Source organism: Copadichromis virginalis, linkage group LG12 (genome assembly GCF_057382275.1).
Source record: "Copadichromis virginalis isolate Kocher_CV1m ecotype Utaka linkage group LG12, C_Virginalis_male_GT1.1, whole genome shotgun sequence".
In the NCBI taxonomy this organism is placed as follows: Eukaryota; Metazoa; Chordata; class Actinopteri; order Cichliformes; family Cichlidae; genus Copadichromis; species Copadichromis virginalis.
The window spans coordinates 16,956,609-16,980,222 of NC_140629.1; the positions used below are offsets into that span (position 1 = coordinate 16,956,609).

Below are 23,614 nucleotides of genomic sequence, written 5' to 3' on the forward strand. Positions count from 1 at the left end.
TAAACCTCAGGTATATTAGACCTGCACAGCAGAGCTCTATGTTTCTGAATCAGTCTATCAGTCATCTAACAGACGCCGTAATTTCTGCTCCACATACGTAAAGTATTTTAGTCCACAACCTACCGTAGTTGGCTGCTGCTCTTTGAAATCAAATGTTCCACTCTCTGTTAACTTAATTTTAATGTTCTCAGTGATGGATAAACTGTGCTAACAAACTCGCTCTGCTTGTAATACACAGCATTGCCTTTCAGATACACGAAGACTCACCTCTCGTATGCATATTAGGGCTAATGTTAAGAGAAACAAGGCAGATAAAAACAAAGGGAGACATGGAAAAACTAAACCCTTAACCCTTAGTCATGTAGCAAACATGACTAAAGGAGAGATGTTTTGAAGAGAATCCTTGCAGAAGTGGTCTCGTCATACGCCACAGCATTACGTGACAGAAGCTGATGGTTGGTCTGGATGTTGATGAGGGCATCACTGATATGCCAGCATGTATTTCTATGAAAACAAAGTAACTATTGATAATCTCTGTTCTGTGAAGTACAGCCTAGTAACCATTCGTATCAGTGGTTGGGCTTTGCTTTTTTTCCACTCTGGGTTACATCAGCTCCTGACTTAACTAACTTTGTTGTCCCAGGGTGAAAAGGAAACATGCTGCTCTACTGCTCTTTTGTATTCTTTGAAAGAGGTGGAGAAACTGACAGGGATTACTGTGTGGAGGTCCACAGTCGCTTATGATGGCGACTGAAGCAACAAATTCGGCAGTGAACAGACTGTATCTGAAACGGTTTGTCATATTCCTTCATTAAGGCGGTCTTTGAGCCTTGGACCTGTCGAAGTCATTCTTGAACGGCTGGTCTCACTTACATTTGTAATCCTGCTGAAAGCGTGCAGTGAGTCTGCTGAGCCTTCCCCTTGGGGTGATTTACTACAGAACACACCAGGCTCCTTTTATGGATGGCTTTTATATGCTGCTAAATGTCTCCTGTTTTGTAGCCCCATTGATTATGTCTGTAAAATTCCACTGAGGGGATGCCATTTGGTCGTTGCTGTGCTTTTTTTGGAAGTCGAATTTCCCAGAGGAACCCACCCGAGGGATTAATAAAGTTCTATCTTATCTTATCTTATCTTATTAAAGGGGAAGAGAAAAATAATTTATAGTGTTCAGGGTAAATATTTAAAATCAGAAGCACGGCCCTTCCATAAAAGTGGATCAGTCATGGGAATTCATATGCGGCATAGAGTTGTGCAACTTATTAAATAAAATGTATCAACATAAAGACTTTTTTTTTTCACTGTTTGATCCAATTTGAAGTCATATAAATGCACTGTAACCTGAAACACTGCATTTATAAAAAAATAAATGTACATGCAAAAGTTAATTCCATTCATGCAAGAGCTCGCAATAAAATTTAGTAATCATAAATATTGGCGACAGAAACTAAACACAGCGATGAGATATTTAACGATCATTGTAGTGCAGGTGTAATTGTAAGTGAGTTACGGCCTTTGTCTTGTCTGCCTTTAAGACGGTACGGCTCTGAAAATAACTTTATTTCAGCTGTAAATTCACTAAGAAATATTCTGAATATTCAAGTGGGTTTTTTTAAATTCTTTTGTTAAAATGATAATTGATCAGTTATTTCATAATTCAAATTCATTAAAAAATGTAATTAAATTATGTGAGAGGTATAATTCTTACATAAACACTACATAGATGATGCCATAACTTATAATTTCGCCTACTATTTTTATCTGTGAAAGACCTGGTTTCATCTCGGGGTTGTGCATTAGGGTAGTAATGAATTGAATATTGGGCTGTCCGCCTACAGTTAGAGTGTGTTAAGGAGAGCGTTCTCATTGGCTGTCACTCTTGTAAACAGTCTCTCGAGTTTTGAGGGAAGTCTTGTGCATAAGTGATAAAGATTTATCTGCTGCAGGGGTTGTTGGGCTGGGCACACTGAGGCCCACTGACAGGCACACACACTAAAATGTTCTCAAATGTACCATGCAGTTCTCCGAATCAGACCTTTGCACAACGCCCACTGAGTTTCCAAAGCCTCTTTACACACATTTTTGGCGTAACCAAAGTATTTTGGGTTGACATTTTTTACAAATAAAAATTTACAATTATGACACTTTCTAGAAAATACTATTTTAATTAATTCAATAATTGCATTGTTTTTTAATCTCTATGACCTACAAACCTAGTAGCCACATGCGCATACTACCAGGAACTGTGCTGTGCACATCTGTTTGTTCTTTTTGCCACACTGACATCAGCTGAGTTGAAAGATTGATTATAGGTAGCGTGGCGCAATAAGCAATACAGGTACAGTCCTCAAAGGTTTATTTAATCATGCATGAAAAACAAATATAAAGTTTCACTTGAATGTTTGAACTCTTACAGTAACACTTTAAGAGCCTAACAGCTGCCAATACTTCTGACATTGTTTATTATTCTGCACTGTTATTCTCAATATATTTTACTTCTGGACTATAGCACAACGGTGTAGTAGAACATGTCTAAATATGGATTTCTGCTTTTATTACATTTCTTTCATTGTCAAACTGCAAAGAAAAAAAATCAAAAAGCATTTTGTTTGTGGTCCTGGGATTATTTTAAATGGCTTTAAACTGGGCGTATCAACCATAATACAAAAAGAAAAAAAGCGAGAAATGATTTTTAATTACAATATTGTAATTAATGTCATGAAACACAGCCTAAAGGGGAGTTTGGTAGCAAGTGATGAGTGTTTCAAACATTAAGGTATATTTTTAAAATGTCATATTTCATTAATTATAACACTGTTTTTAATGTAAGTAACTGTCACAGTTCCCAATTGCTAGAGATAAATTTTGCCTTTTCATTCAAATTAGTATGATTTTTATTTTCAAATATATATTAATTTATATATATATTAATATATATTGAATCTCTGGTTTACCTCACTGTCCTTTAAATGCAGAAAAACAGAGAACCATAAGTGTCCTCGCATAAACTAAACTGGAGTTTTATGAATAAGAGAACCTAATTCTATATTGAGGTGATTGCCCCTCTACATGACAGCATTAAATATTGCTAGGTGTTATTGTTCTTTAACCCTGACTTGAGGAGGTGGAATTCTATAAGTATTAGTATATACTTATTACTTAGTATTATATTTAAGTATTATAATATAAGTATTAGTAGTAAACTATATGCCTTTAAGTTCACATATGTGAGCTTTTACCATTGTTTTAAGAAATGACTGCTTTGTGAAGTCATAACAAGATAAATGAACTTACAACGTGGTTTCTGGCTCCGAATAGTCACTGTACTGTGTGCAGCCGTTGGACTGTGGAGGACCAGGGGAAGTCTCTTCACTTCTGCTGCTTGCCTGTGTACTGGCCAGGCTGTCACTACCCTCAGTCCTACTGGTTGAAGTCTTCTGAAAAGGGCTTGCTGTGCCTGACTCAGCTTCCCATAGAAAGCAGGGGCAGCGAGTCCGCAGTTCTTTATAAAAAGAATTGATCCACAGAGTGGACATCCATGGGCAGCCCATCAGGTTCTTGAACGCAGTGCGAAACTCTGGAGTCCTGCAGTAGATGATGGGATTGAGGCCAGAGTTGATATAACCAAGCCAGTTTAATAGTCGAAAGAGTTTTTTATCAGGAACTTCTTTGTTAAAAGAATTAATGATATTGGCGACAAAGAAAGGAAGCCAGCAAACAGTGAAGACCCCCATGATAATGCCCAAAGTCTTGAGGGCCTTGTGCTCTTTGACAAGTATTAGCCGTGACGGCCTGCGTTTGGTACTCTTGCTCCTCGCTGCACTGTTGCAGTTGCTGGACGATGACGGTGTATTGTTGAGCTGGGGGCCAACTTGTGTCTGTGATGTTGGATATTCATTTTGGAAGCGCATCCGACTCTTATCTATTTTCTGGACCTGCCGGGATGCTATTAAATAGACTTTTGCGTAAACAAATATCATTATGAGCAGTGGAATGTAAAAAGAGATTATAGAGGATATTATAGCATAGGTCTTGTTGGTCACGAAGTCACAGCATGCGGGATCTTCATAGCACTCCCTCGCCAAAACATCATTTTCGTCTCTCCATAACAAAGTCATTATTGGTACAAAGGAAATCAGGGCTGACACAACCCACACTATACAAACTATTATTCTGGCACGCCACTTACTGAGCAGAACTTTATGCCGTAGCGGTCTGGTAATGGCTATATACCGATCCACTGCTATGACACAAAGTGTCTCACAGCTCGCCGTCACACAGAGGACATCGATAGAAGTCCAAAGGTCACATAATGTTTCAGTAAGTTGCCACTTATCTGTCACCACAACAGTGGCCCCAGGAGGCACGACGAGGACCCCCATGATGAGGTCCGCACATGCTAGGGACATAATGAAGATGTTTGTCGTCGTTTGAAGCTGCGGAGTTCGTGCTATTGCAATGATGACCAGCAGGTTTCCCACCACTATGATGAGTATGATGAAGACAAGAATAACGATGATCTCTTTTCCCATGGGTGCGTATATGGCGCCTGTCGTGTTCAGTGAGGATGATGTGTTCAAATTGTTCATCTTTGCTTAGTCAGGGAACTTAGTCACAAGAGGTGGAAAGTGTTAGATTTTCACATCAAAGTCAGCACAACTGAGGGACTGTAGGAGCCTCATGCAAGCATCATACAAACGATTTTACAACAATCTGAGGTAGTTTGTCTCACTGGACAGTGTCTTTTCTGTGCAGTTAGTGATCACATTTCACACCTTGCGAGTCTTGTTTGGCAGTGCTCAGAAGGGAGTAGCAGTGGCTCGTCATCACCTCCGAAGATGTTGTTGTTTCTGGAAGTTTGTGCAGGCAACAAAAACACGTTCTCCAGAGAAAAGATGAATCCAAACTGTCCGCGAAGCCAAAACAATACTGGTTCACACAGTTTCAGCCCTTTCATAAATCCAAGGAAAATATCAAAATATCAAGTAAAAAAATAAAAAAATAAAAAGTTTGGGAGAAGAAAAGCCAGCCTTTTCCATTTAAATACGTCCACTGGAATTAGTTTTGTCGCAGGATCATGCATGAGCCTCAGTGCCACACTTGGACTGTTTGGAGATCAAGCAAACAGTGACGCTGTTACAAGAACCACCAGAGTGCACCAGAGCAGCTGGCCGATCTTTCTTTTGCTCTCTCTCTCTCTCGCTCTCTCTCTCTCTCTCTCTCTCAGTGCAGGTTGCCCAAGATTGTATTGGCTGTAATCACACCCTGGCTGAAGGCAGAGGGGAGGAGTTAAAAAGTGTGCCTGTGTGTCAAAGCCATACAGGGATCTGTACCCTGATACAGCCACACACATGTGAACAATCACACACGCAGACATAAAAACGGGAGTGACAAATTAAAGGAAAAACCAGCATAGAGCATCTTAAGGTGTTGAGGCGAACCTCATGCAGCTTAAATACTTCTTGGAACCGATTTTCCAAATATCTGAAGCTCTGCTGGAGAGATGCACTCCATTCACATAAAGATATTTCCCCTCATTTGGTATTTTGATGGTAGGTTTTGGAAAGAGCTTTCTAACTTGTCAAATTTTCACTTAGTTTTAGTTTATGCTACTCAGTGAGCCTTGGTGCCCTGTGAATTGAGGGATCATCATGCTAAAAGAGATGACATAACTAACTTGAGGATAGAAGTGTTTCATCACAGCATAAAGAACAACTCTGAACAACTTTTTTGGTTTGTCAATGTAACCTAGACGAGAGTAGGACCAAACTACTCAGAGAGCCACCAGATCCTCTCACTTAGGCAGTCAAAGGTTCAGGTTTTCCTTTTATGTGTCATGCATCTGTATAAGCCGGAGCAACAAAGTACTCCTGTGTGACAGCAGATAAAATGTGTAACAACACATCAGGTTAATACTACAAAATTGTAGGGTTAAAGGTGAACGATGACGAATGGCTCTTTAATGCCACTTTTGCCGCTGGCTCCTGTTCTGATTGTCACATGCTGGGTAATGTCGAACACCAGCTTTGCACTAAACATCAAAATATATGTAGCTCACAAGTTTAGCCGCTTTCTAATTACGATCGTCCCCTCATTATCTCAGTTTTAACAGTACGGCTCTAATGGGCTCCAAAGATTTATTTGTAATGCAGTTTGTGGTCAGCTTCTCAGACCACAAGGCACGAGACATTACCAGCTGCAGAGAACAGGAAACAAGTGCCCTCTCTTTGACTCGGAGCAGTAAAGAAAATAATAGATTGCTATCTCGCTGTTGCTCAAGCCGGTGCACTGAAGAAGAACAATCGGGCGAATGCCTTTCATGCGATTCACTTCAGATATCCAGCGCTCTACTGCAGTGTCTTGTCGCCGAGCAGCTCCTTCTTTGGTCTGAGTGACGCTTCGGGTGCAACTGTGATTGTTCTCTGATTATTCCCGCCTTGTGTTTTACTTCTGCTTAATGAGGATAAACAGGAAAGTACTCACATTCAAACTGACACTTTTTAGCACTTTGGTAATTCCAGAGAGTTTTGATTCATTCATATTTTGCAGTTCCTTCTCCGAAGATGTTAATAATTATTATTTTTCTAACAACAGCTGTATTAAACTGAATGCACACTGAAAAGCTCGTTTTTTAGCTAGCTCACGACAGTTCCCTGTTTTAGTTTATTCTCATTGCTGTAAGCTTGTTTGACTTTGTATTTTCTGCACATTAAAGAAATGGAGCATAATATTAAAACTGAATTTTATTTCTTAATGACAGAGCCAAGCAAGCTGGTTCCCATTTTTCCAGTCTACATTTTAAACTTAAGCTTGCCAGATCACCTTACCTGGCTACTTTTTTTGTTACCATCATACACTTTTTATCCACTATTAGGCACTGTTTACTGGTTGAACTACTTACATTTTTTTTGGCATAGATTCAGTGAGGTGCTGGAAACATTCCTCAGACACTTGAAATAGTCAGCAACAGTACTCAGCTAGGGTGTGGCATTTAAACAATGCTCATTTGCTAATAAGGAGTCCAAGGCATGACAAGAATATTATTTTTATATATGGTGAGTCCTGTGTACACTTTTGTGTAGAATCTGTGTATTACAGCTCATTACATTTCATATCAAATCTGTTGTCCAGCACGCATCCGAGTGTACTTCATAATGTGATTTCTTGGCCTTCAATAAGTTTAAGGTGACAACCGCACAGATATATTTTTATGTGCAAAGACATCTTTAGCTGCGTAAACTCTTAATACCTGCAAACAGTTACTATGACTGGCGACCTCAGGATTTTTTCTTATTTTGCAACTTGGTCATGGACTACTCTTCAGAGCAAGTTAAATGCTTCTGGGAGAACTCAGCACTCACATGGAGACTTACGCAACTGAAGAATGTAACTGCTATTCATAAGATGGACCTTGTGTTTTGATGTTTTATTAATTTTTTGACTCGTAACACTGTATTGTTGTACCTTCTTGGGCATTTTAGAAAGAGATATCAAGAGACTTCCTGCTTAAAAAAAGTTTGAATAGATAAATAGAATAAAGGAAATGACATCCAATGTGATCTTCTGCTGCTGTACCCCATCCTTTAAGGTTTAACGTGTTCAGAGATGCTGTTCTGCATACCTTAATTGCAACAAATGGTTATTTGAGTTTATGTTGCCTTCGTGTTAGTTCAAAGCAGTCTGGCCAATCTCCTCCGATGCATTTTCACACAGAAGACTGCCACTCGCTGGATGTTTTCTCTTTGTTTGGGCTGTTCTCTGTAGACTCTAGAGATGGTTGTGTGGGAAAGTCCCAGTAGATCAGCAGTTTCTGTAGTACTCAGACCAGCCTGTCTGGCACCAACAACCATGCCTCTTTCAAAATCAGTTAAATCACCTCTTTTCCCCATTTTGATGCTCGGTTTGAACTTCAGCAGGTCATCTTGACCTTTTCTACATGCCTAAATGCACTGGATTAGTGCTATTGTATTAAATAAGCAGTGCACCTAAGGAAATGGCCAGTGATAATAAAGTCTCTGCAGCAGCACTTTTGGCAAAATGCAAACAAAGAAAAAAAAACCCCCCACACATTTTCCAAATTGTCAGACTGTTCCTTTAAGGGTTTATTATAAATATAGCAGTGTCATTTAAAACAAGTTGTTATAAGAGGGATATAAGAGGGGCGTGCTTTGTTATTCGGTCATATACACGCCTGCTTTGCTGCCCAATTTAGGTTTAGATAGGCTGGGTCACTTTGTCACTCATCTGACAGGAAGCTAAGGAGTTGCAAGTGCATTCACAAAAGGAAACAGCGGGCAAAAGCAAAACACTGGTGCCTTTCTAAACTTGATGACCAAGAGGCCCCATCTGACAGCATTTCTGCAGATGAAGGTCATCACTGTGGAGCTGACAGCTTGACAGCTGCTCATTTGTCTTTGCGTGAGAAGATGCCATTGGTCGATCTGGAGCTGGTCCTAGTGTAGTCAAGCACAGCGGCTGGCACGAGCTCAGTTGTTGATAGTGGATTCAGCCGTGACAGCTTTCTCACCATGTATACAGACAGGCCTGTAGCTGAAGCATTAGGGTGCTCTGCACACAGTCACTTATACTGCATAATTAATCGCTTGCAAGCAAAAAAAATTGCATTTTCATTCACGTCACACAACTGACAAGGTTAATACAGTTTGTTGAGGATTCTGAGATGACAGCGATATGCATGCAGTGGTTTGACATTGTACAGCATGGAAAAATATGCCACTAAAATGTAACACTTTCACCTGTTGTCTGCTCTGGAGTTAAATCTAACACACTTCCTAGAGAGAAAATAATTTACAGTGAGCGTAGCAGTCAAGGATTTGCTCAGCTCACAGTGGCAGTGTGTAAATCATCAGAACTCTCATAAAGCTTTAGGAAGCCTGTTTATAACACACTCACACCCCATATATACTATATCCTGGGAATGTTTCTCTCCTCACCATGGAAACCTCAAAAGCGATATGCTTCAGTCCTCTTACATTCAAAACACTGCTTTGTTAAAGCTTGCAGCATGTAGCACAGCAGGCCTGATCTGTGGCAGCCGCCTGGACTTTACAAACTCACATTTCAATCCGCGGTACCATCCATCTTCTCTTTGCCAACGCTGCCATTCTTGGAAACATCCGTGCAGTTGCTCTCCTGCTCACTTTTAATAGCACAATCCCCAGGAAATATAAAGTTATCGACGTCAGAGCTCGCTCACGTTCAGTAGGGCTCATTTGTTGATCATTTGCTCAATACGAGATGTGACTCTTCAAGTTGTTTGGATGTGCTGGAAATGTCGCCCATTGCTTTTCCATAAGTAGACAAGAGAGAAGTGTAATGGCTACATCTTGTCAAACAAAAGGGGAAGAGGAGCCAGCAGTACGAGGGAGTTCACAAAAGGGTACATTTACCTCCACTTTTCATTTGATTTTTAATCCCTGTCACACTTGTCATCCTACAAATTCATGGACTGCGATGAGGAGTTTTGCATCGGATAATGGTTTCAGTTTTTTATTTTCACACCACAGCTCCACAGTGCTTTGGATTGTTGTGACTTTTCTTTAAATCAGATATTTAGATTGCTGAAGGCTTCCTGCGAGTTTGTTTGGTTTGTGTCTGTGTGTGTGCGTCCATGCATGTGTGTGTGGAAGCACAGGAAACTCTCCATTAGCTTGAGAAGCTAATCAAGGCTAGAAGGAGTGGCTCCGAGAGCAAAACACAACTCGGGGAACTAATGATGGGTCGGCTGTATCTTGATTTAAAAAAAAAAAAAAAAAAAAAGCAAAAAAGAATCTGATGTGCTGTAGTTTATATTAATGACCATAAAACATATCATACACCAGGAATTACAGGCAAGTGAATGACAGATATGTAACCAGGAACATTTGTTCCTTGTGTTTGCATCCTGTGGGGTACAAAGCCCCAGAGCAGTTCCTCTGCCAGCAGATATATAGTGTGAAACCATGTGTTGAGGTGAAGGGAGAGCGGTTTGGAGACCGCCTTGTACAGCCTTCCGTAACTATCATGGTATGTTTAAATCACGCTCATTAAATTCTGAGCGGAACCACATGCTGAGGTTTTCTGGGGGATTCATACAGGGAATACTGAGGGCTTGAGACCTCTGTCCTCTCATACAAAGCATTGGGATGTCCAAGAACAATGTCAGGCTATTTTTTGAGTGTGCAGCTTTTTTGTTCTGGTCACCCCCCCGGATGCAGACAGATGCTTTCAATCTCAAGCTTATGTTAATACAACAACAAAAAAAACATGATTGCACGATCTACCTCCCAGTATCTGTCTTAGGCTTGTACGATTGCCCTATCAGTTTCTTTCACTCTTTAGATCCTGTACTACAAACCTGCATAGCGACTGGGTTAACTCTAAATGCTTCCTGTGTTTAATTAAAGCCCTGATTGGCTATGACTCACTGCTTACATATATTAACATAATAAAAGAAACCTGCTTGTTTATTTTAAAGACACCACAAAATCTAGATTGCAATTGTTAATGCCTTCCAAGCATGAAATGTGAGAAGAAACATAACCCACATAAGCGTCTGTAATCCAGAATTATTTTTAAGTGGAGTATGTTTTTTTTTTCCAGTGGCACAATCCAGGCTCCATGAAGCATGTCCATCTGTTTGTTTTTTAAACCACTCTTCCTGCTGAGGGCTGTAGGGGATCCCAGAGAAGTGATCTTGCTGATGTGTGGTTTATTTACTTTACTTGGCCACAGCGGTTGCTTAGTTAATTTACCCTTTGGTTTTTCTGTTGTGCTTTATAGGTTTTGTCTTGCGTGTGTGCGGAGCTTAATTACTCGCTGTCGCTCACTCGTCCACCAACAGAAATCCTCCTGTAAGCAGCCTGTCACTACTTTATCATTTGTTCGTTAACATGGAGGAAGCTTTGCTTGTTTTCTTTGAAAGTACCCATACAGGACACTGCTTCGAAGTACAAAACAGGATACAGGCTGCAGACAACAGGCTGCATAATTGAGTGTCTTGTTTGGCTAGTTTTGAAAGCAAGGCACTGTCACGACACATTATGAGTAAAAACCATGCCGGTGTTTCCATTTAGTAAACACTGAAGCAAAAATAAATGTGACCGCCTTTGTTCTGCTGCTTGTGATCAAACCGCCAAAACCTTTGTCAGCAGGAGCGGGTCAATACGAGGTTGTAAATCTGCAAAGACTGTTGACGATGGCCATTACAACATGCTGTAAAAAAATACAGCTACAAGGTCTGCCATTACTGCTGAAAGGCAAACAATAAATTAGAGGCCAAGGTTGACAGCAGCTCTGCATCTTAATAAAAGGAGTGGTTTGCTTCTGATCATCATCTGAATCAGTGTCAGAGTGGGGAAGGCAGGAGTGCAGGGTGCTGGCGCCACAGATAAAGACACGCAGACACAGAAAGGGAAGAGCTCTGTTTCAGCTATCATCTGGGCCTGTGGGGATCAGCGACTGCAGCCGGTGTCAGCAGCATGTTAACCCCGTGCACCGAGATTCAGTTTAGTTGACATTAATCACCATAAAATCCCATTCATGCCTGTGATCTCACTGGATTAGTGATGGAGGTCCAGGTGAGATCCTCCGCTGGGTGAAATCTTTTAGGTAAATATGTCAGATGCAGATTATCCACTTTGGAAATTTGATGTCTTGTGCGATGACAGTCTTGTCAGTACAAAAGAAGAATGTGAGCCAAAACAACAGACAGGTAATTGAGCATAAAAAAAGTGAAATAGGGGCACCAGAATAGAAGTGCAGATATATGTGGGAGCATACATGAGGAATAAAGAGGGCACACAAAGTGCATTATGTCAGGCTGCATTATGTGACTTACATGTAATTGTGTAGCAATGTTTCGTAAATTTGATATGCGTTCATTTAAGTAAGATGATTTGAAGATTTGAGCAAAACCTTTATTCGAGGTAAACTGAGCAAGCTGAGCAACACAGATAATAAGATGAGAACATAGACATAGAATTGAGCCTTCATTTTCTTCACTTAAGTCCTACATTGGCACGATCACAGTGTGTGTGTGTGTGTGTGTGTGACCTTTGAGATTTGACGACAGAACTCTTCTTTTTGTTATTTATCACTTGGGACGTGTTTGCAAAAAACAACAAAAACGAGACAGGTTTCAACAGATTGCAGTTCATGAATGTGTTCAAGATTGTAAGATACGAGTGGTTCTTGGAATCGACTTGTCAGTCAGTCGTCCTTATCCACCAAATCATCTTGAGAGGCGAGAGACTTCATGTTGCTGCACCCCTCGTAAACCTAGATTTGCTCAGTTGCGTTTCTTCTATTTATGGCACATTCGTGTCTAGTGTTTAGTTACAGCCGAAGCTTTTGTGTCTCTCTGCCTGGCTCCAGTTCTCTACACGTTAATGAAAAATTAGACATCGCAGATGTCAACTCCACTGATGTTTTGACCTGCTCCAGTGTGCAATAGGTACAGCCACAGCTAATGTCAAAGCCCTGCCCAGTCTGAGTGAGCACTTTGGGCCTTACTTATAAACAAGGTGCACCACCCATTTTCTGTGGCTGCATGAAGCCCAGTGTGTAATGCTTAAGATATGAGGATCCCGTCAATCAGCCTTTTTGGGGGGGTAATAGAGAAATAAACAGTCCTTATTTGGGCCCACAGAACCCCTTTTCACCAGCCTGCATCCTCTGGAGTGGTACTTCAGTAAATACATACAAATAAAGTAAATGTTTCCACCAACTTGTCATGTACACATGCGAGAAAAGTGCTCTAGCCGCAGCAGATCAAGGCGAGTCATTGTATGCTGAATTACACTACACCGCCCACATGCAATGTTCTTAATACAGACCAAGTCATTTATTGTACTGTGAGAGTCAAAAAAAAGCTCCCTCATCACTTCTTCTGCTGTTTGCAGTCTTGCTGTGGTGCACTTGGTGAGACCGCAAATCATTTGCGCTGTAATCAGATCATTCTCGTTTACAGTTTGTACATAGAGTCACCCGATAAAAAAGATGAAACAAACACACCCATGCTGCCATATTACACATACTTCCTTGTTCTGGTAAAATTGTGGGGACATTACACTGACTCCTATTCATCCTATAATCTCGGTCTATGAAACCTTAGTATGAACCGACTGCACTTAATACTTGCTCCAGAACAAACCCCTATGTGCTGCATTCCTCCATTTTTTAAAATCCCACAAACATGCACTTTAGTACATCCACACAAAAGCTATATGTATCGAGTAAACATCATTCCCAGCATGCGTGCTGGGCGACTGAGAATCTTAGAAACCTCGACACAAAGATGGCAGAAGATAATGTCCGGCGTGTGGGCAGAGAGCAGGTACTAAGGACAAACCTGCAGAAATATTTTGGTCTTTAAATGTATCCAGCGTTTTACTGTGATAGCTCATCACACTGTGAAACGTGTCTGACTGAAACAAGCTACAGTTTGCACAAAAATAAAACATGAATTCATCACTGCCAGGTATTTGCTGTCATTGTGTGACTCAAACCTGTAGACACCTACTCCACAACAAAGGGTCAGGTCAGAGCCAGCTGATAGGTGTCTTTCTGCCTGCCTGCATCACAGCCATGGAGGATGCAGTCAGAAAACTGTCCGTGTGTGTATTTGACATCAAAACAAAGGCTTGGTTCAAAGGTGGACACTAGCTGACGCGTGATTACAGAAAACATGTAGGTCATGCACTGTGCAACAATACAAATGTATTCATTTGGATGTAAATGATGCAGAACGAGAATAAGTCTGACATAATGAAAGACTTTTCCAGATTTAATTCAATAAAATGGTGCTTTTTTTTTTTTTTACTACCTGAATTAATTTCTGCCACTGGAGGAAGGAACAATCCAGCTTTTACTGTTGAACTTACCCAATGCAAATTAGTAATAGCCTACTTTGTGCACTCAGTCGGCATTTATTTGTTGATCGCAGTTACTTGTTTATTTAAATACATCCAGGAAATTACTCGTCTTCATATTATTTGCTGGCTTTCTGCGTCTCTGTTTATCTGGGTGTAAATGCAAAACTGTGTATGGATGCAAGACTGTGGAAAACAGCTAAATTATTATCACATACTGTCGCTAAATTACGGTTTTACTGCCACTGAACAGAAGATATGTGATGCTTTTAATGAATACTTTATTTTTATAAGGTCACATTTAAAAATGTCTTTTATCATAATTACCCTGCTATCATTACAAATTAATCATCCAGTACTTATTAAAGCATCCTCGTGCGAGATACTGAACCTCGAGTTGCCCTTGATGCATCCACTGGAGTGTCAATGTTAGGCAAAGTGTCCAGGCACAGAACAAAGCACTTGTGTGGAGGAGGCTTGTAGTAAGAAAGCACTTTGAAAAGAAGAGTGAAGTCCATTTACTGTTTCAAATCTCAGCAATCAGATTTTTCTTTTTAACATACAGTCTACATGTCATTGTGAGTACAGTTTGTCCTAAGTGCGTTTTCCTGTTTAAACAAATGAATGAAAATAGCACTTAAACACGTTTTTTAGAGACATACGTAAATGACCACCACACCTTACACATAAGTTCATAATGAAAAATGATCATGTTGTCATTTTTTTGATAATTATGAACACTAACATATACATACACATACACTAACATACTTGCTATAAGCCAAGTGCTTTAGAGACAAGCTTCCTAATGTTCAAATGAGAAACTCGACGTCTTATCTAACTCCATTATGCCTATAGGAACAATAAATCTAAAGTCAAATAGCAGCGATAAGGGAGCGGAGGTGAAACGATATTTCACAATGCAAAGTGTCCAAGTAAAGGAGAGTTGTTGGTCAGCTCATTCAGCCCCAGTTCCTGAAGGTTTATCGAGACTCTATTTTAGAAAGTGTCCTTTCATTTTCAGGACCAAAACACTAAGCTCGAGCAAATCATATTCCTTCCAGTCAAAGGGTGTTTTGTAAATAGAGTCCTAGATGTGCTCTTTTAACCTCCTAGGACCTGGCATCCACATATGTGGACATCACATTTTGGGTTATTTAGACCAAAATACTCAGTTTTGGCCTGATATCCACTTACGAGGACATTATACTGCTACTGTTCTATCAAAATTTTAAACGAATATCCTCATATGTGGCTCTCATTTTTCTTAAAAACAAAAATAAGGTTAAAAAAAATCAGGTAATTCTTTGTTTTTACTTTCATCAGGCCCCAATGTGACCAAATATCAAAGAGAAATTAAAAATGCATGCCGTGGAAGAGTTCGGGTCTTGGGAGGTTAATGGATAATTAAAACTGAGTAAACCAAAAATATGAAGTCTGCGAGCCGTCACATCACATTTTTAACAGCTTACAGGTGACAGCGTACTGGGGTATAACAAACAACGCTGTGTAAAGATTTTGACAGGTTCAGCTGAGCAGTGTATGCACGCTACTGCCAACTCGCCTTGATGCCAGTGTAAATGTGCCGAGTTCAGTTTGAACTACACTACCAGCCTTGTCTTCATACTCACCAACAATGTGATCAGTTACGTTGACATAAGAAAAAAAAATTATATTTATATATATTTAAAATCAAGATAGCGATTGAGAAAACAAGCCAACAGAAGTGGTTTTGGCAGTCATACAACACTGTGCCATGCTGATTGTTTTGCAAATATAGCTACTAGATAAAGTCATAAGAGTTGTGCCAAAGGCTTTTTTTTTAACCCAAGCAGAAAAACTAAGAAGAACACGGCAAACTTTGACGAACATTTTCTGCCGCCTGTGTCCCAAATATTGTAGACATGCAAGACATGTCAATCAATTCAAATTAAAACTAATTGCTCTTAGCACAAGGTTTTATTGGCAAATGTAACCTCTGTTGTGAAATGATTATCATATATGATTTTTTTTTATGAATTAGAAACCAAGGCAAGGATGCCCCAAACGTTCTCACTGTAGGCTGTCATCATATGTGAATTAAGATTACCAAAGAACTTATTTACTTTAATCATTCTCTACTTTTACCTTATTTATTTACCTTATTACCTTAAGTTTATATGCAGATGTCTGAGGCAATAACTATAAAAATACATTACAGTCACTTTTAATTGCAGGTACTAGAAGATCATCAAAATTTATTATTCTTTTTAGCTTGAAATGTTGCAATTTCAGATCTAGAGTAATTTTCAAACAAATTCTGTTCAGAGAAAAAAAAATCAACTACCAGGCATTTTGTTTGAAAGAAGGTATTTATTGTTTAAGCATTTTTTTTCTAGCTTTAAAACTGTGAATGTGCATACTGTTAGGAAATGTTTCTGTGTTGTTTGTGTTTATTGTTATTACATTTTTCCAGGGAAAGTTTCTGCAGTCAGTCTGGTTTGAATCATTTTAACATTGACTACTGGAAAAACTAAAGTGCAACCTTTCTCCTGGTTATGATTAACATAATAATAAAATGTTCCTGTAAGATGATGCTTCTTGATGCTTCTTGTCTGTTTAAACAATTTAAAACTGTTTTATTTCTGAACACTCAATTAGTTCTGTCTTCCAGCATCTTCACTGGCTCCTTGGTACAGAATCAATTTCGAAGCACGGCTCAACAATTTCTGCCCAAAACATATATGAAATCTCTTTAAAGAATATAAACCCCAAAGAACTCTTTGATCTTTGGGAATAAGTAGGCTGGAGTCCAGTCCAAACAGGGTGAGGTTAAATTCAGCTCCAATGCTGCACACAGATGGAAAAAGCTTACAAATGTTCTCCACTCCTGCTCTGTCTCTGTAAAACATTTTGAAATGTTCGGTACATTGTGTTGCTTATATAGATCCAGCTGAGCTATCATGCAGAATAAAAGCTGGAAAGTAGTAAAAAAAAAAAAATTGAATAGTAGATGAATGGCTCATTTGTGTTTTGTAAGGGGCTGTGAGAAAAGGATTATGGGAGTTTGGGGGGAATACTTCATGCTTTCTCTTTTGGTTAAAAGGAGAGACTTTTGAGCTTTTATGATTTTATTCTCATTTTGGATTTTTTTCTCCACCTTCTGTTTCACGATGAATGAATGTAAGAAAAGAATAAACAAATATGGATTTTTTTTTGTGGTAGGAAAAAGTCCAGTCTCTGTTCTGGGCTTAAATTCACACTGCAATTGCTTGGTGGGTCCTACAAAAAGCAGTGTCAGACATTGTTGTCACTATTTTGATAGCTAGGTAACATAAACCTGCACAGAAATCAAAGTAAAAGTGTTTGCATACCAAAAAATATTCAGTAATACCAATGCCTGGTATACATGTCCAATGCAGTGAAGTGTTTCCTTAGCTGCGGTCACTTAGAGGTCACTTACTAGAGCTGCTCACTGTTAGCTTCGTATCGTAGCATCGTCTAAGAATGTAAAGACTCAGCGTCTTCCTGAGACACAAGAAGGGCCTACAGAGTTTCTCTTTGCTCCTTCAAGAGAAAGACATTACATAGTTAACATGCCTTTTCCTCTTTTAAGGCCTGCTACATACCGTACGTAATGTCTTGCTTGCGGTGAGTGACGTATGGGGAGGAATTCACAGGACACGCTGTTATCAGAGTGGATGTAGGATTTACATGTGTTAACCTGTACTGCTGCTGCTCTCTGTTCTCCTCAGCGCTCGCTGTAATAACTGTTTCTGCACAAGACAGCTGAGCGTCCTTCATGTAATCCAGCACATGAAAACATTTTTTATTCTTCTCCTAAATGAAACCTGCTTGGGAGCTGTTTGGGAGTACTTTAACTACAGTTTGCAGTAGGACTCTGCTAATTCACATTCAGTGTTGGGAAGGTTACTTTTAAAATGTATTCAACTACAGATTACAGATTACATGCCCCAAAATGTATTTTGTAACGTATTCCATTACGTTACTCAGTGAATTGGTCAGCTGTATTTTCCTGTTTCATATGTTCGGCTATGCCCCCTCTCTATTTTTGGTAATTCCACGCCGGTGGAAACCCAAACAAAACACGCATTAAGACCTCAAATGCCTGTGTCTCGATCTCGCATCTCATAATGATGTGAAGAAATATTTTTTTTAAATGATTTAATATGAAGGCAATAGGCAGAGTGTTACAGGCATCGCCCTAAAGAATGTAGCCTCATGGGTAGTGTAGTCCGTGCTGCAGGGAGAATGGACTGCCATACCCGTTACGTGTCTGTGAGCCAGTCATTGGTTTGCGTTTTTGTAGCTAAATGACATTTGTCACGACATTGACTACTAAAAGTCCAAAGAGAGGATATTTTGGGACATCATTTAATCATTTTTATTTTGCTGTTGCTTCTCTACAATAATAGAACCTTCTTTTGACAAACTCTCCTTTTTCTGCCATCATCCTCGCCGCTGTGAAGGCATATTCGGTGTACTCATCAGGCAGTCACCACCACTCAGCGTGGAGATGGAAACGTTTTACTCAGTGTTCACACATCAACAGCATGGATAAAACCAAAGCTGACATTCCTGCACTTTTTCGTGCACACAGTTTTTTTACATGTGACTTTTTTTCTTTTTTATAATTCTACAATTATAACATTGTTTTGTTTTAATTAATATTCAGGCAGAGGTTGCATGCACAGCATCACTTACACAGCATCTTATTACATAGTTGTCAGTAGTTATGTATATGTTTGAATAGAAATGTCACACATGTGTATTACTACACTGTATGATGATACTTTAAGAGTGTAAATCTCATATTTCCACTTTTGAACACTTATCTCTCAGCTTCTGTTTTACTTTTACTGCAACACCACAGGAAGAGTTGAAGTGAAGATTTTGTAAGTGGCCTGCTCCTTTGGTCTATCTCTATTTGTCATTATTATTCAGACTGTAATTTGAGGATTCAATTTTGTAAGCAGGATTATAGAGCAAGAAAAGTCCAATTTCATGAAACTTCCTGGAGTTGTGAAACACTGGCAAAGGAAGAACCTATTACATTTTGGTCCTGTATCACTCGACACAGGGTGTGATGAAGTACGAGCTCTCCAAAATGCCCCAGAGTGCAACTGTGCCCAAGCTGGTGAGCATATTTTTGTGAGTCCCTGCAGGAATGACTGTGGCTCTCAGGGCTCTTATCTCATATCATGTAACGGCTAATTTTTCAGGACTGTTGGACTCCAATTTTATCAGCATTGAAAATTTCTGTTCTGGTCACAATACAGTGCCACCTAAAGTGTGGATAGCCTTGAAAACAGTAGTTATACATTATACACAGGCAACAGAGTAGTTACAGTCATTTGACTCGTGGCAAACGGAGAGTGTAATAACATGTAGATTCAGGATTTGTTTTTCTTTTCTATTTTTTTCTTTTGGTATTCTCACAGAAATGAATCAATACGATAAATTTGTTTAGCCTTTCACTTTTTTAAATATAATTACAAAGAACTACATTTCCTTTTAAGGCATTTTTTTTCTTTAACTCTTAACTGAACTCTTAACCTCTCTTACCCTATGCCTATCACCACCCCATCAAACAGCATAAGAATACTGCAAAAGCGTGATATTTATCAGCAACGCTGAGAACCCACTGGCATGTTTGCACAATCAGGTCCAAGAGTATTTTGTGCAGGAGACAAAGGAAGCTGAAAGTGGGAACGCTGCGCTTTCCTGTTTATTGTAAAATTCTTCATTTTTTTAAAATAAGATTTTGCCTTTTCCCACCACAAAGTTCTTCTATAAAACACAAAATAGAAAAAAAACATAATTAATGGTTGACCTGTTTTAAAAGCCCTAGATGAGACTTGCCCTTTGCATTAGGGTCCCTTGTTTCTCCTTTAATGCTGTAACTCAAAGGGTGGCCACAGCAGGTTATGTCCACTTTGCTATTTTTAAATATCACTGAAAACAACAAACCCATTTTGTACGAGGCAGTGAACCGGACAAGTTGTAGTAATGTACCCAGAGAGAACAGAGAAATGTCTTTAAGTTCATTATTTGTTTTTTCTAGCATGCATCATTAGTGCTTCTGCACTCAGCACTTCAGCTCATGTCTGACAAGCACAGTAGATGCTGCTGAATCATATTCTAACAAGTTGTTAGAAAAGATTAATGCTGTAATTACAATCACCATAAGCTCACTTAATAATGTGCTTGTATGATAAATACGGGATATTTCTCCATTAAGCCGATTATTTGTCACTGTTGTGTTTACAGAACGTCTCAGCTTCCAACAAGAGGCCAAAAACAAAAAATCCTGTAAGTTAAATAATGTGTAACAACCATTTCTGTGTATCTATCTGGCATATAGCCTCTCATAGTTTGCTGATGCGAGCAAAACAATCATGCTTATGCCATTTCATTTTTTCTTAGGAGGCTGTTGTATCGTTGTGTCACCGTCGTCAGTGACTGGCTTTGTAAATTTAAAGGTACTCACATGAGCTCTGCCAGAACAGAGTGGAAGAAAAATACTTTGCAGGTTTTGCAGCATATTTCATTTAAATGTTAAGGTAATGAGAAGTGAAGTGAATATTCATTAGTTCCCAGCATAAGTGCACCTTTGAGACTTTGTCAGAGGGCTCAGCCCCTGGCGCCATGTAAAGCATATTGTAATAAGGCTTAACGTGCTGATTGAAGATAAAGCTGAGAAAAGGAAATGTAGAGGAAGGGGAACTGGGTTGTGTAATCTACTACTGAGTGATCCCTCATTGAAAAGTACAACGTGCTAGAGCATTATAAGTCTATTTTTTGAATTATGCTTCACGAAATAAACTAGTAGACTGTGATATTACCTAAGCTTCATTCTCTGATTGCTCTGGTGGTGATCCCAAGGGACTTTAGAGATGAACTGACAAGCGAGCAGGAGGGGAAGGCGGCATCTGCCTTCCTTTGTTCTGAAATTCCTGTGCTGCACGCAAATCCCTTGACATGCTCACCTCCTCACTGCCAGTTAGATTAAGATTTTGAAAGGCACACCTCAACATTGCTTTCTGGTGCAACAACAGTGCCAGTTTACCCATACATTTGCAAGAATCTCGACCAGCCAGTTTACGCTTGAATTGTATCGGGGAGACAGAGCGACAGAGAGAGAGAAAAATGATAGATGTGAATGTCAGAATGTGTGGGTGGAGGAGGGATAAGCATGAAGTAGAGGATAGGTAGGAGAGGTTTAAGGCTTCAGATTGAGACAGCTGAGGGACATGAATGGCATGAAAACATGACTGTGTGCCCAGCGATAGCATCTCTTCAGCCAGCTTCCTTTTGCTTTGGAACATTACTCAAATAGCTAATGGTATATGTAGGCACTCGACAAGCTTAAACCTGTTCCTCTGACTTTTAAATAGAACAGCCAGCCCCTGTGTTTGGTTCTTCCTTTGCGGCAAGGGCAGCTTAGTACCAGCCCAAAAATGCAAACAGGACATCTCATTGCTCAGGGGAAACTTATCCTCATTATGTGGGGGAAAAAAACCAACATAGTTTGAGAAACATTCCTTGTTATCCCGAAGTCATTAGAGGTAGTTCCTTACTGCCGAACCAGAATAATAGGCAGCAAATGCTGCCTTTTACAGACAAACAGGCATAAAATGCTCAACCTTTGCTTTCTAAACTACACGGACCAGCAGACGATGCATTGGACACCACAATAAAACCATGAATTGAATGTCAGGCAGGCTATATTGTTGTCCACCTTCTCTTATAAATTGTTGCAAAGATTTATAAGTGTTTGTGGAGCTCATTTTCTTATCTTATTTCCAGTTTGTCAAGATGGGTTTCAAGCAGTGTCAGTGAGGTCAGCCAAAGGGTAGAGAAGTGGGAAAGAAAACCAAAATTACACGGTGCTGATAACAGTTTACGGCAGCAAGACAGATTTCTAATGGAATTACATGATACTGAGACTTTTATTGCTCCTATAATTACAGCTTGTCAGCCACAGATAAATGAGAATGCAATCAGGTGGGAAGGACTACCACTCTCCCCACAGTGTTTCTACGTAGGTCATTAGGAACCGATCAGATATTAATTGATGAGACTGGGCGGGCCAGAGAGAGAAATATGATCCCTCTGAATTGTCAGATATCAACATCAGCTTTCACTGGAGCATATTTTCCTCCTGCCTAATGGATTTAAATCACAGATTCACTCTTTATTGCATCCCTGATTCAGTTGGCACCAAATAACTTATCCTACAGTCACTTTAAATAAAAATAAATACCACTACAAAATGTCCCTTTCTCGTCTCATGAGCTGTGCTTTTATGATAGGCGGGGCAGTTTTGGACCAAAAAGATAAAATTAGCATAGACAGAAACATAGAACCAAGTCAGTTTATGTTGGTTTACATACACACATAGTCATTTCATGTATATTTTAAATATATTCATTTTAAAGATACGATGACTTATAACTTATGGCTGTTTTATTATTTTTTCCAGCTGACTTAAAAGCAATGAGTGTGCGAGGTTGCCAAAATCTGATATTCAAGTTAGATGTTGAAACAGTGATGGTGAAATTTGAATTTTGAGGTTTGTGTTGTGATAGTGAACACAGCCTTCAGTGGCTTCGTGGTTGTGTTTCTCTGACTGTAACTCTGCTTTCTAAAGCAGGCTGGTAGATTAAAGCATGATTTTCTAGAAGAACTGTGTTCTTATAAACTTTACTTCAACTTGAAAATTAAATTCTGTTCAGCAAAATCACATTTTCTAAGCTTTTGCGTTCGTGACATACATTTTAGTTATGACTTTTCCTTTGTTAGTATGCACAGATCTATAAATGTGTTATGAATGCAATTACTCCCCCTTCTGTGGCCTGGCCCACTCTACTGTTGTAAGCTTGGAGGAGATGCAGCACTGGTCCACACTGCTGAAGCACTTTCAAGCAAGAGAGGAAAACCGAGTGTCAGTTTTGTAAATAAAGATGTTCTTGCTTTCTTGTGATTCACGAGAATCACAAGAAAGCAACATGGGGTTAGTATCTTGTCGAAGGATATTTGGCTTGTAGCCTGAAGCAGAGAAGGATCAAACCACCAACTTCTGGTGAGTAGGTGACCCAGCACATAAGCTACAGCCACCCCATGTATGATGTCTGTTAGTGGTATCATATTTGAATCATCTCTGAAGAATCTTTCAAAGATGTATTGGAGCTTCACCATTGCACTGTTGTTCTTTTGTGTAATAAAAATAAAAATAATATCTGTATAGCCAGTCCTCACAAGTTATAGACTGCTCCATCATTTTCCTCCTCATTGCACATGAACTTAAATCAGCTGATTGTTGCTCAAGTGCACAGAAAGTCTCTGCACTTCAAAAACTCGTCTATCTGCCCATTGTGCAAATAACTAAACCTTACAAGTAATGACAAAATTGTAACTGTGATTGTGCTACTGAATTTAGTACATTAATGCTATGCATTATTGCTTTATGTAATGTGATTACAGTAACGCGTTACACTCGGTGTGATAATAATGAATTAACTTGGGCAGTTTTACTGTTGTTCTTGCTCTTTTTTTTCCTCACTCTAAGTCTTGAGCAGGCACTTTCTGGTCAAATATTAAGCTGAACAGCGGACCATGATTCCATCCGCATCCATGCACAGAAGTTTTGTCCATTACTTCATGCGCTCTGTGTGTGTGTGTGTGTGTGTGTGTGTGTGCCTCAAACTCGTAAGTGTGTGTACGTGTCTAATGTTCAAAAA

At 39.5% G+C, this 23,614-nt stretch overlaps 1 protein-coding gene and 1 long non-coding RNA gene across 4 annotated transcripts in view; one reads left to right on the plus strand and one right to left on the minus strand.

The window, feature by feature from the left end:
• The window catches only part of adrb3a (adrenoceptor beta 3a), an 11,270-nt gene extending 6,079 nt beyond the window's left edge, over positions 1–5,191 (minus strand). The window contains exons 1-2 of one of the 2 annotated variants that reach the window (XM_085475025.1): positions 4,831–5,191; positions 3,295–4,798 (exon numbers count right to left, since the gene is read on the minus strand). In XM_085475025.1, coding sequence (XP_085331151.1) covers positions 3,295–4,589 — 1,295 coding nt within the window. In that variant the 5' untranslated portion in view covers positions 4,590–4,798; positions 4,831–5,191. Of the gene's footprint in view, positions 1–3,294 lie in introns of both variants that reach the window. The other variant, XM_085475024.1, reaches the window with a different exon arrangement.
• Positions 1–23,614, plus strand: part of LOC146696759 (uncharacterized) — a 48,452-nt gene that overhangs the window by 8,768 nt on the left and 16,070 nt on the right. The window lies entirely within an intron of this gene.